At 46.0% G+C, this 17427-nt stretch overlaps 3 protein-coding genes and 1 long non-coding RNA gene across 7 annotated transcripts in view; 1 reads left to right on the top strand and 3 right to left on the bottom strand.

Moving 5' to 3' along the window:
- The window catches only part of STARD8 (StAR related lipid transfer domain containing 8), a 64942-nt gene extending 60649 nt beyond the window's left edge, over positions 1-4293 (bottom strand). The window contains exon 1 of the mRNA XM_061361974.1: positions 3769-4293. Coding sequence (XP_061217958.1) covers positions 3769-3786 — 18 coding nt within the window. The 5' untranslated portion in view covers positions 3787-4293. The remainder of the gene's footprint in view (positions 1-3768) is intronic.
- Positions 1-17427, bottom strand: part of LOC133216902 (uncharacterized) — a 448875-nt gene that overhangs the window by 144490 nt on the left and 286958 nt on the right. The gene's annotated exons all lie outside the window — the stretch shown is intronic.
- On the bottom strand, positions 9620-16981 carry YIPF6 (Yip1 domain family member 6). 2 transcript variants are annotated; one of them, XM_061361981.1, is made up of 7 exons: positions 16768-16981; positions 15133-15261; positions 14538-14616; positions 13962-14004; positions 12859-12984; positions 12594-12751; positions 9620-12003 (listed from the first exon to the last, which is right to left on the bottom strand). In XM_061361981.1, exons 1-7 carry the CDS (start codon positions 16903-16905, stop codon positions 11885-11887), a joined length of 792 nt encoding a protein of 263 aa, XP_061217965.1. In that variant the 5' UTR covers positions 16906-16981; the 3' UTR covers positions 9620-11884. The 2 variants fall into 2 exon arrangements, with proteins under 2 accessions (XP_061217965.1, XP_061217966.1); XM_061361982.1 differs by lacking the exon at positions 16768-16981 and adding an exon at positions 16056-16193.
- OPHN1 (oligophrenin 1) overlaps positions 16222-17427 on the top strand; it is a 63468-nt gene continuing 62262 nt past the window's right edge. For 2 of the 3 annotated variants that reach the window (XM_061361978.1, XM_061361979.1), the window contains exon 1: positions 16222-16464. In XM_061361978.1, the coding sequence (XP_061217962.1) occupies positions 16311-16464 (154 nt within the window). In that variant the 5' untranslated portion in view covers positions 16222-16310. The remainder of the gene's footprint in view (positions 16465-17427) is intronic. The other variant, XM_061361980.1, reaches the window with a different exon arrangement.

Below are 17427 nucleotides of genomic sequence, written 5' to 3' on the forward strand. Positions count from 1 at the left end.
GCTGCAGTTCTCATATCGGCATCTTGAAAATGAAAAGAAATACAAAACAGGCTGCATTCTTACATATGAAAGAGTGGCATAAGCTGAATGCTCAAAAAGCAGCCTTCCCTTCCCACGGGAATATCACTGAGCTACAAGAGCCTGGCTGGGACACTAATCCCATGCCACGAAGGCAGGCGCCAGACCAGCACGAGGAATTGCGAGCATCTCTTATTATTAGCAAGAGCAGGGAGTCTCCTATGGCAAATGTATAGGAAAGCAAAGGGCTGTGCTATTAACAGCTAGGGGCACGGCCTGACTGTCCCAGGGTGGATGGAGGGAGCCTCAAGGGCCCGTGTTCTCCCAAAAGCACAGCTGGTTTAGCAGGCAGCTGCTTGGAAGCCCTTCCCCTCCATAGCAGCCTCTCCTGCCTGCACTGGGCAGAAAAAGCAGATCAAACCCCTCCTGCCAAAGCCAAATCCTGTCCAGGAGCAGCACAGGATCATAGAATGGTTTGGGTTGGAAAGGATCTTAAGATCATTTAGTTCTAACTCTCTGCCGTAGGCAGGGAGACCTCACACTAAACCATATCACCCAAGACTCTGTCCAAGCTGGCCTTGAACACTGCCAGGGATGGAGCAGTCACAACTTCTCTGGGCAGCCTGTGCTAGTGCCTCACCACCCTCACGGTAAAGAACTTCCTTATATCCAATCTAAACTTCCCTTGTTTCACTTTGAACCCATCACCCCTTGTCCTGTCACTAGTGTCCCTGATGAAGGGTCCCTCTCCAGCATGGGAAGGGCACACATGCACATACACATATATAGAGCTGACAACTGGTTGGGTGCAAGGGGCATAACTCCTACTGGTGCCCAGCTACCTGTCCTCAACAGCCAACATGCTCAAGCAGCTAAAAAGTAAAAATCACCACAGGCAACAGAGACACATCAGTCTATCAGGCTCGCCCTATTAAATGCCATTTAATAGGCTGCATTTGACCTCCTCATGTATTTTTGTACACAGTTCTAGTGACAACTGTTGTCTGGGGGAGATCCCAACCCTAATTCTGGCCTAGGCTTGGGATTAATTAACAAGACAGAGGAATCTCCATCAGGTGCAGTGCTCTGCTCCCGCAAGCAAGGGCAGGTCTTTGCAAGTTTAACCCTGCAAGACAAATGCGCAAACAGCCTCCTCTCACTTGCACAGGGTTAGACAATTCACATACTGAGTTCTCCACACCCGAATTCAGAGGCAAACCCTGTCCAGCACAGCGTCTCTCTGCCTATGGGAGCCAGATGGCTTCAAGCATCAGGGTGTGCATCCCTGGGATGCATGAAGGTGATAGTACTCAAAGGCAAGCCAGCCTGTGCCCACTTTGGCTTACAGGGCTCCACTGTCACTCTCCAGCACTCTGGGGTCTCTGGAGGGTTGCCATCGCAAGACAAGGGCTGTGCCTGACCCACCACCTGGCCAAGCAAAGCTTGCTGAGGTGCAGAGGACCACAATGCAAAGCCTGGCAGCCAGAGACACAAAAGAGCCCGAGAGAAGTTGTCTTAAAGAGCCCAGGGCTGCAGCAGCTGCAGTCAAACCCCACCAGAGCTGGGCTGATCCTGCAAGCATCCCAATAGCACAACACATCAAAGCTGAGAGGGTCCCAGAACAGGAAACAGCCAGGTCAGACAAGCACTAAGTCGGGCAGTGGCACCAGCATGGGGCTCTTCCCATTCAGGTACATCACAGAAGACATTTAAAACAAAGGAGCACCAGGCACAGCTGCTCTTGGCACCCTTTCAGTCAAAATCACTGCCACAACGATGGTTTTTCTTTAGTCCATTGACTGCATAAGGAGAGACACTTCTTGCTCAGGGACAGCAAATGCCTGTCCCCTGCCCACAGGCACTGCAGCCCCAGGGGTGCTTCCAGGGCTGGAGGGGAGCCACACATGCTGCTGCAAACCTTCTTTGGGGGTGCCAGGAAAACTCAGGCAGCTTCAGAAAACACTTTGTGCCAACCCTTGCACACACAAAAGCATTATTATTTGACAGCAAATTCTTTCCTTCCCCCAGCTCCCCACAGTCACAGGGGTTGCCAGGCTGGTCCTGGCAACAGCATCCTGCCCTCAGCCCATGCTGAAGGGCTGAGCTGGAGTGATGTGTTCCCTGCTCCAAAGTGAATCAACAGGTAGAAGAAGAAAAGTGAAGGAAGCAAAGATTAAACAAGCAGGACGTATGTCCTGATAGCTTCAGAACAGAGATGGCACTGATACTCCAGGCAGAAAGCATAGAGCCTACATGGTTACCTGCCCATCTGCCAGCCAGGGAGAGGACTCCAGGGGCCGCAGCATCATGGACTTGCTTCTTGGGTCCAAACTCACCCACTTGGAAACATCCAAACCCAAACTTTCATAGTGTACAAGTCCCCTAAAGCACAACATCAGAACGAAAGCGCTTGTCCCTCCTTTCCAAATTACAAGTGTCTGAGGCGGTTGAGCCTGAACCTACTTCTAGGAGCCAGCAACCTCTGCCCCACCTCTGCACTCACCAGGTCCCCATCCCAGTGCCTGTTTCCCCAGGACATATCAGGCTGCCCTCACACTGAGCGCAGGGCTGAGCTGTCTCAGGCTTCTGTTGTGGCTGCTGTGAAGAATCCAGAAGCCCTGAGAAAGAGAGGCAGCAACCCCATACCAGCTCTTAGCCGTGTCTTTTTTTGCTAAGGGAAGACTGAATTACAGGGAGAGGCAGGTTTTAAATCAGTGCATGGTATAAATAATTGCACCATCTGTTTATGATCCTGAGACAGCAAAACAAAATGCCAGAATAAGGCTTGAGAAGAACCAGAAAACACAATCCAAGTAAAAACCAGCAGTTCCTGCAGAGCTCTGGTACTTGCCCTCTTCCTTTTTCTTGTAGAAACTAATGAGCTCATCACAGACTCCTGCCTTGCATCAGGCAGCATCAGCAACAGGGGGAGAAGCACAGAGGTACGTGTTAAGCTTCAGCCTGTGTGGGCTTAAGCAGCTTATAGGGACCCCTGGGACCATGCAAGGGACCATAGCCTTGTGCCAGTCAGGTGGAGAAGCAGCAGCTCTAGGTCAGGATCTGTTAATTCTAAATCTAACTTTAAATCTAATTACCCTGCAGATTTTCCTCTGAAGCACCTGTCTTGCTTAAGCAAAGAATGAAGCAAGGCACATACATACATACATACACACATACACTTATTTTGATGGCTCTCTGCTCCTCTCATCCACCCCACGAGGGTGAGCAGAAATCTGGTTCCTACTTGGGTAGAACCCCCCCAGGGCATAAGACTAATTGTTAAGGGGTACAAAGTCAACTTCATGCACTGAATGGCACTTTGCCAGCCTGAAGCAGGAGTTAAAGGTATAGAGAAGACAAAGACACCCAATAGCTGCCAGAGCATCCCAGCCTCAGGACCAGCTGCTCTGAAATGCCTTGACTCTGGTTGTGAACACATCTGAAACACAGATACACCTACCAGCTGGCTGAACCATGTCTTCATTTCCCCAGGAGGCAGAGAGAAGGCATTAACCTCATCTTCCTCCCTGTCCAGGATGTCCTGGGGTTTCTCCAGGAGACACCACACTGTATCTGTTTCACCATGCTCACGCACATGCCCATGCCTTCTCTGAGGATGTTCATCAAAGGCCAACACTTCACCACTTCCTAAAAAATTATTCTTGCCTGTAACATTCCCTCTGTGCCCTGCACAATCCTCTGTGGGGCTGATAAATCTTGGATGGTGCTTTGTTCTGGGGAAAGACTGACCCTGGGAGGAGTCATCATCTGTCAGTGCATAGTCAGGCTCACCTTCAGGACTGCGTGCAGTGCTCCAGACAGAAGAAGCCATAGACACCTTCCTCACCTTCCTTGTCAACTGAAGAGCCTCAGGTCAGAAACTCATCCCACTGGCCTGGAGATGCGGGTAGCTTTGCTCAGCATTCAGCACTTCTCATCTCCACTGCCCATGCACAGAAACCACCATTAAGGAAGGGAAAACTGGCAATGAAAAAACGTAACTTCTTAGCAAGAGCAACACAGAAGGGAACATTTATTTTTCTTTTCCCTGTTCTCCTTTACGTTCCATTTGTTCAGAAAGGGATGTAATGGTTCTTACTCCAGGTATGCACATGCTTTACTCACTGGAGCATGTAGATCCTGCTCCTTTTGTTTCTGAGGTTGCAGCATGCTGTAAAACTCAGCCTAACATTCAGTCAGGTCAAGAGATGGTTTAAAATACCTCATACACACTGCAACACTGATCAGCTATAGCTGCCCATCCTATAGCAGTTCCCTGTATGTCACTAACACACCTCCTACAAAAGATGATTGTTATCTGTGCAATCACACTGTGACCACTACTCAGCCTTTCCCCCATTTTGTTTAATATTAATTTCTCTCTTAAAATGGAGAAGTCCTTTTATGCTTTCAGAACCTGTGCTTCACATCATGCCCTTCCCACTGCCAGCAACATAGCACTGGGGAAAGAAGGCAGCTTTGGAGGGGTCATGTTGAGATATGATGCATACAGGTGCTGTCTGAAGGTTTGTTTCAAGCAGTGCAGGAGATGCTGTCTCAGGCCTCCCAGGAGAAGCATGTGCAGGAGGAGTTCAGCAGAGACAAATGGTGATCTGTCCATCTCCTGCCACCTGGGCATGACAGCAGCACTGGGAGAACTCACCCTCCTGCTATGGCAAGAACAGAGCATCAGGGTGGCAGGAGTCTGCCTCACTGTCCCTGGGGTTCCTATTGACTTTCTGCTCCCTCACTTCAGACTACAACACAAACAGCAGCTTACCAAACACAGAAGGCTTAGAGAGGCAGATGTGCTGAGGTGCCAGGGATGGAGAGGCTGTAACACGCTGAACAGAACCACTCCTGTTCACTTTCCTGTGAGAGTGAATCACTTTGAACTCTGAAACGTGGGCCAAGGATTACAAGGTTCAAGGAAAATGATCAAGATGGAAATAATTAAGCTATCCTTCCCATATTGGCAAGTGCAGGTTTTTATAGCTTTTTATTCTCACTGCAAGTGAGAACAGAATCCAGATTAAATCTTTACTCCCATCTCTCAGGGACCCATTCCCTGCCATGCACATGCCAAGCCCTGAGCAGCACAGGCATCAACCCTGGAACAAGGTGACAGCAGAGCAATGCAGTGACTTTCACATCTGTCAACACTGGCAACCCCACACGTGCGAGCTCCTTGCCACACCATACCTTCAGGGATGTTAGCTTCCACTGAGATCGCCACCCTGCTCTGTGCAGCATGTCCCATCCAGCTCCCGCAAAGGGCTCTGGGGGTAGGGAGCACCTCAAAGAGCCAAACCTCCCTGCACACAGCAGAGTACAAGAGATGTGAGGGTTTAGCAGTCTCCAGCTTCACTTCCAGCTCCCGCAGTCTGTCAAGAAAGCCAAAGGTCAGGAGTCACGCGTTCACTGTACCAACAATCAACAGGTTTGCTGGGTGAGTTACTCCCTGAATCCACTGGGAAAGCCTTCCTATGACTGCTACCTGCACCGTTCACTTGCCCTAATGCACAATTCAGCACACAGAATATTAGCCTTAAAAGATTAGCTGGGGGAGAGGGGAGAGTTCAAGCTTTATTCAGATAAAGTGTCTCTTGGGGGACAAAAACAGAACAAACACCACCATCTTTCATTTCTGGGCCATGAATTTGCATTTCAGAACATTTGGACCCATTAGTTGAGAAGAGAAAAAAAAAACACCCCCAAAAACACCAAAACAAAGAAACAGAGGGCAACATTCAGATTATCTGATTGATTGAAGAGTCTGGTTAACAAATGGGATTTGTGACCTTAAATTGCTAACAATTCTTAACGTTCACATTAAGAGCAAAGTAATTTTGTCTGTAGTAACTTTGCAAAAAAAGTTAATTTTGACCAACAATAACAATATACAGAGTTTCCAGAAAATAAACCCAAACCACACAGAAAGCACATTGCTGTAGCCAAAGGCAAAATCTTAGTATTTTTCAGACTTCATTACTAGTCAGTCTGCACTTGTGTTTAACTCTTCTTTTTGCTAAGTGTCCTCCCCTTGGCATCAGTGTCAGGACAGAGCAGGCAGGCTATGGAAGAGGAGGAGGAAGCCACAGTCCATCTGCTCAATAAGCATCAGCAATGGACAATGTGCAAACTGGTGATGAACCAGGGTGGTCTCTCTCCAATTCTTTCAGGTGCAACAATTTTGCTTCCAAGAGCAAAGCTGAACAGATTGCAAAGCACTGTTTCTGCAAAAAGGTCAATCTTTTTGGCTCTTTTGAGCCCCTTGATAACATCTCTCTTACTAATGTGCAAGGCAAGCTACTCCAGTTACATCAGCACCACACCAAAAGCAAGACTATGGTAAAATTTGCTATGCACTCATGTAAGACCCATTTTAAAATGCTAAGCTTCTAATAAGCCCTGACTCTGCACAAACCTCAACATTTGCTCAGTATCCCACCCATCAATAACCTGGCGAAATGTAAAACAAATTGCATATCACTGAGGAATTCATCTGTGATACGCAGAAGAGGATGCTTCAGAGTGTAAACGCATTAATTGACTAATAGATAGAAATAATCCAGAAGGTTTTAGTGATTTCCTATCATAGTTCTAAATGGACTTACTCCCTTGTTGAAAGTAATCTTGCTCAGAATTGCAGAAGTGCTCCAGAAGAGGCAGACCATGTGGAGATCCCACAGCAGGAGCAGGCCAGGCACAGTGATGTGAGCCTCCTTGCACACTGGTGGTGGCTGAGGTCGGATGCTCAGAGCTCACCTCTCCAGGCTCCTTGCCCTCTCTGAACAGGATCTGAAAACCAAGCTGCAGCAGCCCAGATCTCCTTCGGTGGAGCAGGAAAAGCCAAGGGGGACAAAGTAAAACAGGAGAGATAAAGCCAAGCTATAAGGGACTGCAAGGTCGTGCCGCCCTCTGGTGACCACCGGGACATTTTGACAGTCTTCAACAGAAGAAGCGAGGGCCATGGAACAAATTATCCCTGTTCCTGCTCCCACCAGCCCTAGCTCAGGCTCCCCAGCCGGGGTGCCAGGCTGCTGCTGGGGAATCTCTGCCGGTACACTACAGGAGCAAAGACATAATGTGAATTCCAGTATCGGTAGGGGATGGTTTCTAATTGCCATGCATTGATTAGGCCACCTTCCTACCAAGCCAGTGCCACTCCTTTAGCCATGCCTTATGCAGTCTCCTTGTATTGGAATCCCACTGAGTCCCAGTAAGCACCACCTGGGCAGAGTTGTGTTGATGAGGTGCTTAAGGAAACCAGAGAGGGCTTCCCCACATAAACATCAATCTCAGGGTAAACCAAGCACAGCTGCTCATTCCTCATAGGAAAGCCTATGACCAGACAGGACTACAAGCAAAATTAAAACATGAGCAAACTGATGATTTGGCTCAGCTTTGATAAGTTCTGGCATGTGCCCTGCTATGGGCAGGGGCCTGGGGAGGTTTTCCCCTCCACATTGCTGCTGTTACCCATGCACAGCTTCCCTGGTAATGTAATTACCAGGGTATGGTAATTACCCAGGGCATGGGTAACAAGTGTGGTCTCATCCCTGCAGAATCTTTCTGCACTTGGTCATCTCTGTCATGGACCTGTAACAAGAAATTCAAGGCTGTTTATTACCTCTACAGAGCTCAAGAGTGCTGATCCCCTATAGCAATGGCTCAGCATACCCACACCAAATCCTTGCTCCAGTCCTTGTGCCAAGAAAACATCAGCGTGACTGGCTAGAACATGTGAACAGCACTGACATGTATGTGTAATAGCAGTGATGCTCTTCTAGCGGGGGAGGGGGGGGGGAAATAATTTGTACCTCACCATGGTGCTTCCACCACCATGTATTATCTCAGAGATGCACACACGCAAATCAAATGTCTAAAGCATTCCATCAGCAAAGGAGAATTCAGCTGTGAAAGAAAATCTTTTAATTTGTTCCAAACTCACAGGCTATATAAAAAGCCTTTCTCTGAGTGCTAACAGGATTCTGATAGAGAGGTTCCATTGGCTGAGGGTACTGCCTCCCACCCGTGCAGCCAGGTCTGGGGAGATCCCATGGACCAACACTCCTTTCTGCCACCATGGCCAGCCACAAGTACAGCGTGCACAGTACTTTAAATCCACACATCAGATTGCCTATGCACCTTTCAGTGTTTTAATTCATAAATTTTGAAGTTAATTTTCTTTTCACTGGTATTAAATAGATGAAAATAAAATTCAGATTCAAACACACAGAACAACTTCAGCTGATAAACAGTATTAAGGTAATATTTTAGTAGGAAAAAAAGCCTGGTTTATGCATCAAAAAAAAAATCTGCTTTCTCTACAGAAAACTTAAAACACTTCATTAAAGGCAGGACATCTGCTTTTCCCCTTGCTATCTTTCCCTTGGCTGGCTTTCAACAAGGAAGAAGAGACTCTTTCCCTTTTGAAAGCCTTTTTGCACCTTTTCAAACCAGATTAAAATACATGCTGCTGTTAGCAGGATTACTCACCTGCACGTGTTCATGGTGTGCGCCCTACAGAGCGGGCTTAACAAGCTGAAGCACCACTCAACCAACAAGCACTTGCAAGGAATACCATTATTTTAAATGACTACCATTGGCATTTATTGTAGGCAGTCTGCAAACATCAAATAAGCTCAAGGTATTTTGCTTGCCCAAACACGGAACTTTTCAGTTGTGTTCTCCTGTGCCCATGGGCAGTTTGCTTTGGGAAGTGCCTGTTTGCTGAGGTACAAGCCAGACCAGGAGAAGTGGTGGCTCTACAAAACATCAAGGTTTGGCAGAGGAACAAAGTCCAGTTTTGGCTTCTCAAATCACTCAAGACCATTTATCTTCAACAAATCAGTCTGATGCTCATTTCCACTGGTGCTCTCTGCCTTCCCAATCAATTACACTCTACTTAAAGAGGGCCATCTTTTTCAATAACCATCTTCAAAGTTGAAAGGCCAAATAACTCTTTTTTTGTGAGGCTCTTCCAGAACCAACTGTAACATTGTGGTGGGGAAATAATTACTTTCTAAGATATGTGACATGCTTTTAAGTGTACCAGCACCAAGCACATCTCACATGACAAAAAGCTATGGGAAGGTGAATCAAGACAATAAACTACAACAGCCAAAATCCCTTTCTGAGGACATTAACATCCTCTGCCAGAAGAAATAATGATTAAAAACCCCCACTGCTGATAAGACACAGGAAACTTTATTCAACTGGAGACATGAAAACTCATGAAAATTACCTGCATCCTGCCAGCTAAAACCTTAGGGCAAGCTACATCTTTAGTGATATAAACCCACTTAAGATTTTACAGCTTTAGATGATGGCTGCCACACTAAAGGATTGCCATGAATCAAAAAAAAAAAACAAAAACACCCCCCCCCAAAATCACCAAATAAACAAAAAAAACCCCAAACAAAATCCTACCTCCACCACCTGAGTGTATTTCTGCCTATTCTTTCAGATTAAAACCACCTCTCAACTAGAAATCTTCAAACACCAGCTGAAATCTAGTCAATATAAAAATAATTTTCTTCTCTCCTGTGTAAGCCAAGAGCAGTGATACAGAACAAACCATCACAAGGCTTGTACCCAAGTCATAAACAAGAAAGGAAAAAGCTGGAATTTTAATTTATCTTAAAAATTGTTTCCCCTCTTCCCAAAAAGATACCAAATCAATCAAATATTACTCCGATTGTCTTTCAGACATACTATCCACTTAAGTCACAAGACACAAGAGACAGAATTCCAAGGATTTCTCTGAAGCACGGTTGACTTCTTGTAGGAAAGATTTGACTCAAAGAATCCCACTGTAGCCATCAACAGCTTTAGATCTACTTCCCCTGAATATTTCTTATCAGCTTCATAAAGCTAAATTATGTTTAAATGTTTAATGGAAATTAAATGGAATTTAATGGATATCTAAAAGTTTAAATGAATGGAAAACTGCACATTTAAAAGAAAAATCACATTCCATACTGGTAATAATTTAATAGAATTTTAAAAATTCCCCATTTCCATTGTATCAACAGCTTTGTGAAACTCTACAGCTCCTTTTGCAGCATCTCAGAACAGCCACGGAGGAAAGTCTAGGGACGATGCTGCCCCCAGGTTTGCACACACTTGCTGGTAACAATCAGCAAAGCTGGTTCCCTGCTGAGAGCAGCTGTTTCTTTCCCTCTTCATATTCCCAGAAATGCAAAAGTGTACTTTTAACCTGCACATTTAGAAACGTCCATCCCAACTACCCAATACTTGAAGTGTTCAGAGCAGAAACTGCACTTTTATATATATAAATATAAATTAGACATATTTACACCTCAGCAGGACCCACCATACATCAATATTGGGCCTATCTGAATTACTACAGGAAAAAAAGAAATGCGATGCTCATTGTTAGGAAAAGTGACATTTTAACAGCAGCTTTTTCACCCCTAGATGTTTCAAAGACCTCCTCTTGGGCTGCTCACTGAAAATAATGGACAACATAAATAATTTCTATACAGTTTTCAAAAAGCCATTCTCCAGGTCTCAATCCCTACAGTGAAATACAAATGACACACTTGCACACCAGTGCAATTTGCCAGGTGAGGTACAGAAGTGTGCCTGCAGGGAACTGGAGAAGAAGCAAGCCTCCTTCCCTTTTAGAAAGTGTTAAGCAAAACCAAGCAAACCAACCAACCCCAAATTAAAGTTTCTCACATCTCATTGTAAGTACAAAGAAACAATATGCAAATTTGTACACATTCATGGTGAACTGCTGTCCATGTAAACAACCCAATGAAAAGTCACGTACAAGCAGTTGAGACCAGAATTCACATCCTGCTTCACAGGAGTCACCAGCTTCAACATCATTTGCTTTCTTCCTCCTACCCATTTTAAAACTTTAGGACATATAACTCCTGGTGTGGTGTGTCAGCACCCAAACATCTTCTGTATCAAAACCTCAACTTACTTCACACAAGCCTTTAACATATACTCTGCATACATACGCTTTGCTTGGTGCTCTGCAGATAACCTTCCCTGCAGAGTGGTAACATCCCTGCTGCAAACCAGTTCTGACTGCTCTCCAGGATTTCTAACTCTAATCTATGGTCACACAAAAAGATTTTTAACTATCCAGTGTAAACACTCTCCCTTTCATGAGATATATGGATTAGTCAGCATAACTATGGTGTTGAAGGCATTTGGCTGAAACACTATTTCTTGGTGTATGAAGGGATAAAACAAATGGACAATGCATGAATACGAGCAAAGGCAGTTCCCTTTGCCCAGCTCCAACTGACTGCAAAATGGATCCAATATTTTTTTGCTGAAATCTAATTTCAAATTGAAAGCTCAGTCGTATGATGCCCTTTATATACATTTCACCACTCTAGAAGTGAATGGAAAAGGTGTCAAACACACTTCTTCAATAGCCAACATGTAATGGCAATGAAGGTCTATTATTTCATAAGGCATATTCATCTTCAGTGAGAATCCAAGCACAAGCAAGAATTCTGCCAAGTTGCATGATCCTATGACTTCATCTTCATCTATCCAACATCTTGAAATTTCAGGATCTCCCGCTCTGTTCCTCAGGCAGAATAATCCCTGTCACAGTGGGCATTTTTTTATTTAACACAACTGAAGAGCAGGGCTAAATAAAAAAACCCTTAGCAGCTGGACCTCTGTAACTTTCAAAAGGAGGGACATACAAATGACCAATTTTTGCAGTTCTCTGGCTTTATCCCATAACCTGCCTTTTTACAATATATCTCTGTATATATAAATTAGAAAGAGATAAAGCCAATGATTAACTGCAGCGTTCATGAAAAAAAACTCCAGTCTATGTTACACAGTCTCTTCTGACAGGAGATCACTGAGGTGTAAAGGTGAGAATCATCCAGCTTATAACAAAGTAGAAGAGGAAGATGGGATACACAACGAGACCTTTGCGGTTTGGAGGCTGACTGTCTGCCAGGAAAGCTGTAGATGCTGGCGAGAAAGAAAAATACTTGAAATGTAAGCAGCATAAAACTAAAAGCCCAAGATCCCTGCAGATGTTAACAATTTTGAATTAGGATCTTAATTGCAATTACGTTGCAAGAGAAAACAGTCATCCATTGCCCAATACCAATGGTCTATAAACCCCAATTAAAACTTTCTTTATCACATAGAAAGACAAATGCGGATTAACACTCTAAACAATAAGACGTAACAGATTAAGAGCAGGAAAAATAATGCAAATGCATCTGCATGAAATAAGCATTGTCCAATAGTATTTATAATATAGATCACAGAATAAAACACCGAGGAGTCTCACATGTAGTTTAATAGTAAATTATCATCCTCCTGCCAAAGACAATCTGCATATGACCATGAAAATCAACAGAAGCACAGCCAGAAGCTGAATCTCTGCCAGCACAAGAACTGGAAGAACTATTTCTGCAATGCTTCAGCAGCCTAAGTAACACTTTGAACTATTATATCCATTAGCTTTACCCAACAGAATGCATGCAGATCTACCCCTTTAAGTGTCACACTACTCAGTATGCAACAGCATTATAATACACAAAAGTACTCACCTAATGTTGACCAACCAAACATAGCCACTACTACAATAAGACGAATAATGAAGCTGATGGTCCCAGAGCCTGCCAGCAGCACCAGCCTGCACACCAGCATTGCTACCGTCAGGGGCATGATGCAGTAACCCAGAACACACAGGCTCTGAAAAAACGATCTGGAAAAGAGCAACAGAAAAGGGGAAAAAAAGTAGTCAAGCCCAAGCATTGCAGAAACTCCCCGTGTGGGAGCATTTTAACTGCTACTAAATACACCAGTACTCACATAGTTCCTCCAAGCAGCTTTGAGTTTAGTGTGATGACAACTGCACCAAACCAGATGATGACAAAGACCTCAGCAAACTGAGGCCCTCCATCGTCTTTACTATCTGCTGATCCACCCTGAAGCATCCTGTCGTAGGTAACAGATAAAAGGAGTCACTTGTAATCAGTAACTGAATTTTCATAGGCCTGGAGTAGATAACATGAGCTCAAAACATTAATCCTCAGTTAGGCTGCAGACCAATCATTTTTTATTTGTTTTCTTATTTTCAGTAATATCCTCAATTTTGTATAGGAAAGAAAGATGATTGTGGCTCAGCTGAGGGCATTTCAGTCCACTTTTTTAATCTGAGGACTGTGTAAGCATATAGGAAATAAAAATAGAGAACAGGCTAGAAGATGAAACCTGAACTACCAAAAGTTTGGTAACCTTTCAAACCAGGCAGCACAGTACATGATAAAACACGCAAGCCTTACAGAAACCTTGTAATAACTACTGGAAATGAGCAACACAAAGCCTGGACAAGTGAGCACACGCTGATTTAAATATTTAAATTACACCCCTTATATCTGCTAAAGCTTCACCAACATTTTACTGCATGGCTTCTGTACCTGGGTACAAAAGTGTGCCACAGTTAGCTGACAGATCTTACCAGGACTTCCCTCCCACCCAGGCAGACCTGCACACATATGCTCCAGAGAAGTCACCATCACTCCCCATCTACAAACTACTACAATAGCCTCTCAGCACGTACACTGCAGCTCTGAGACAAAGGGTTTGGCCAGCAGGTTAGGGTCAAAGTCAGTCAAATGCATTAGAACCAAGGACAATGTGAACTGGACGAGGTACCTTTCAGTACAGGCATTCCTAAGACAGGGAACTAGGAAGAGTTCGCCCTTAAATCCTAATTGTAAAGATGGGAGGTCCCTAGCAGGTTTAAAGCATCACAAACATGTTTCATTAGAAAATCTAAACAAGCTGCTTGCAGAAGACCAGAGAAGGATCAGATGAACTTAATTTCACACATGTAATCAGAACTTTTAATTTCTCATTTCTCAAATGTGAAAGACTAAAAAAACCCAAATCCACACACCATAAATACTTACAGTGCAAGTGAGACACAAAGCACCAAAGGGCCCCAAAGATCCCCTGTAGGGAAAGGAAAAAATAAAGTTGTAAGTATCATAGCATGACACTCCGTTTCATTTTCCTGGGAGCAATGAAATACCTTTTCCAACTCCCAGTGTGTCCTTTCCCATATTACACTTCCTTATAATTTCCTTATATAGCATGCCATAATCTAAAATTATGTATAAATATATAAATGTATAAACAAATTAAATTATATGTATATTATATGTATAAATAAAACATTTATATATATATACATAAACAAAATAGGTATAAATAAATAATGTATAAGTTATGTATAAATATAATGTGTACAAATACTATATGAATCAATATGCCAGCTGCTGAAGAAAACTGCCCTGCATGTTGTGGCACACTTTTAAGAGTTTTGGTAACACTCCAAGTTTTCATATTTCCTATTCAACGTTCTACAAGAACAGAAAACATGGATCAGACACTTCTGAATCCCTGTTCCACTAAACTCTTCCCACGCAGGCTAAGCCTGCTGACAAAACATCCTTTGAAGATGCTGAATGTCATCTTATACGTACAGTCTCTGAGGAGTGCACTACTCTTCTTTGGATACATGACATGGACAAATTTCTTCCCAACAGCCTTGAGATCTCTCATCTGAAACAAAGAAGTTCTTTAATTTATCCTTCCATAACAATTACAGTCCAAAACTAAAACCAGAAAGACAGAAGTAAAAGAGTACTGGTGTTAAATCTAAACAGCATCCAACCCAAAAATCACTGCAGCATCCTTCACAACAAGCACTGCCTATTTTTTTTGTGCATTCCTTAACAACCACAATATTTTATACATTTAATAACACCCAATTAAGAACAATAGTTAGTTTGCTCCTCTAGGAAAAGAAAATTAATGAAAAACCCTGTTAGTTAAGAGAGTTTTCTCCCAAGGTCCATCTGTTGCCTTTGCAGATTTTGAGATCACAGAGAAACTTTGGGACCGTAATTCAAGTATTTTTTGAGCTGCAAGAATTTGTTTTAAATGGCTAGTTCCAAAAAATAAAATCCTCAAACTTACAATGAAGTCAAGCTATGCAAAAATACAGGTTTTGCATAACAGCTGGCCAAAGATACCAGCAAAACATGTGTTTCGCATTAGGCAGAGACACAGACTCACAATTGTATCCTTAACGGGCTCGTCCAATGTGGAGTAATCTTCGTCAGAAGAGCGAGATCCGACAGGAACAGTAATCTCCCCTTCCACTGGGATATCTCCGGATATTGACACATCTGCAAGACCTGCAAACTGAATAGGTTTTAAAACCTTTAGAAAGAAATACAAACCAGTTCACATTCACTTCGAATGTTTTTCAGCTGAGTTCAGGGTGAAAGCTCAGAATTCAAAGATACAACACTTAATGACACAGTCACAACAGTAGGGTTCAGCTGCTGTCTGCCTGATTTAAGCATTTTGCAGTAGTACAAGCAAAGCATTTCTTCAGTAACTTCCAGTAACCTGCACTCTACCTTACTTAGGCAGCAGCAACTAACGGAAGTAAAAAGCTTCTCTGTGTTGTGATGTAATGCCCGACAGCCGTACGGGTGCACCTGAGTACACTGCCTTTCAAAGGCCCCAAGGGGAAACAACACACGACAAATGGCACAGACATCGACCGCCCAAGCACAGCGTCAAGGCTGCCAATCGCACTGCCAACAGAACTGATCTCCTCCACCCAAGCTTAAAGCGCTCACCCGGTGGTGGATGCAAACAGAACAGCCCGACCAATTCTACAGTAAATTCGGAGGCAGATCAGGCAGGCGGTACGCGGCACGGAGGAGCCCGACGGCTCCAACTCCCCGGCCCTGCTCGCTAGTGACGCGGCGGCCTCCCAGCGCCCCGCACCTCAGCGGCGGCCTGCCACTGCTTCAGCGCCCCAGGCCCACCCGGAGCCCGGGGCGGCCGGAGCTGCCCCGGGGCCACTCAACCTTCCCCCGCCGGGCCCTACCGCACGCCCGGCCCCGCAGCCAAGCGCCACCGCCCCGCCTGAGGCCCGCCGGGACGGACCGTGTGCTCCCGCCCGCTACCGCGACCCCGCTCACCAACGGTCCCCCGTCACCGCTCCCCTCCGCTGCCGCCATCTTGGCTTCACAGGCGACGTGGAGGCCGCGCTACGTCATGAAGGCGCGCCTCGTCGGGCCGCCGCGTCACGTACGGCCAGCACGTCCATGGCAACGCAGGCGGGGCCGCCTCCCTCCCGGTGGGGCGGCCTGGGCGGGGGGAAGGCGCCGTGACCGCGCCCGCCCGGCCCGCAGCGCCGCGGTGCCGGCGGCGGGAGGAGCGGCCGCCGCGGAGCCATGGGGCACCCGCCGCTGGAGTTCAGCGACTGCTACCTGGATAGCCCCGACTTCCGAGAGCGGCTCAAGTGCTACGAGCAGGAGCTGGAGCGGACCAACAAGTTCATCAAGGAGGTGATCAAGGACGGCAACGCGCTCATCGCCGCCATACGGGGTGAGCGGAGCGGCGGGGGGCGGCGGCAGCCTGCAGCCCAAGGGGAGCGCGAAGGGGCGGGAAGGGGCCGAGGGCCGTGTCCTGCCGTTCGCTGCCTGTGCTGGCGATGTGCGGTTCGGTACGGCGGTGCCGGGGGTGCTCCGGGCACGGGGTCCCTCCGGGGCTACAGCGGGAGCAGCGGAGCAGGCAGCGGCTCTCGCCTTGGCGGAGCGGGATTTCTCCTCCAGCATCCCCCTGCAGATGTGTTCCTGCAGCCCGCTCCATCGGCTTGCTCCCACCCCACCCAGCCTCATGGCCCCGTACCGCGGCGCTTGGCAGCGGCATTCGTCGCTGGCATCGTTTTGGGGTGGGCTGGCAGGCCATGGGCAGTGAGCTCTGCCTCCTGCCATGCCTGGACATCTGTCCACAGCTGGCCCTGTTCGGCGAGAGGTCGGCCTCCATCCTTCATCCTTTTATCATTCGTTGTCCCGGTAAGCTGGGCTGGCACTGCCGACGTTGCAGGGCTCCCGCTGTTGAGCCGGCTGAGCTTTCCCAGGCATCGCCTTTGTTTCATCTTGTCTTTGGGGAAGATGCTTGGTTATTTTGCTTCACTAAAGAACGGGTGGAGTTTGGCGGGGCAGAACGGTCACCTCTTACCTGCTTCCCTATGGTGGCTTGCAGTGACAAGAGGGCTCCGTCCAGAAACAGGCTTTAGTCCTGCATTTGTTGTGCGTGTTTTATTCTTTCTCTTAAGAATGTTGGGATTTTTTTTCCACTTAAACGTCAATTTCAGTGTTGGCTTTGAGGGAGTTACTTGCTCAAAGGTACTGACTGAGACCATTGAGTCCCTGGACCAGGTTGTGTCACCTGAAACCAGGAAGTCCAACGTGTGTAACGCTTTACTGACCTGCTTGTCTGTTTAGAATTTGATTTACCTCCAAGAGCTTTAGATACGATTTCCCTGTGTCGTCTCTCACATCTTCT

Source organism: Neopsephotus bourkii, unplaced genomic scaffold (assembly GCF_033783945.1).
Source record: "Neopsephotus bourkii isolate Nb327-2 ecotype Australia unplaced genomic scaffold, CSIRO-AGI_Nbou_v1 NB_1067, whole genome shotgun sequence".
NCBI lineage: Eukaryota > Metazoa > Chordata > Aves > Psittaciformes > Psittacidae > Neopsephotus > Neopsephotus bourkii.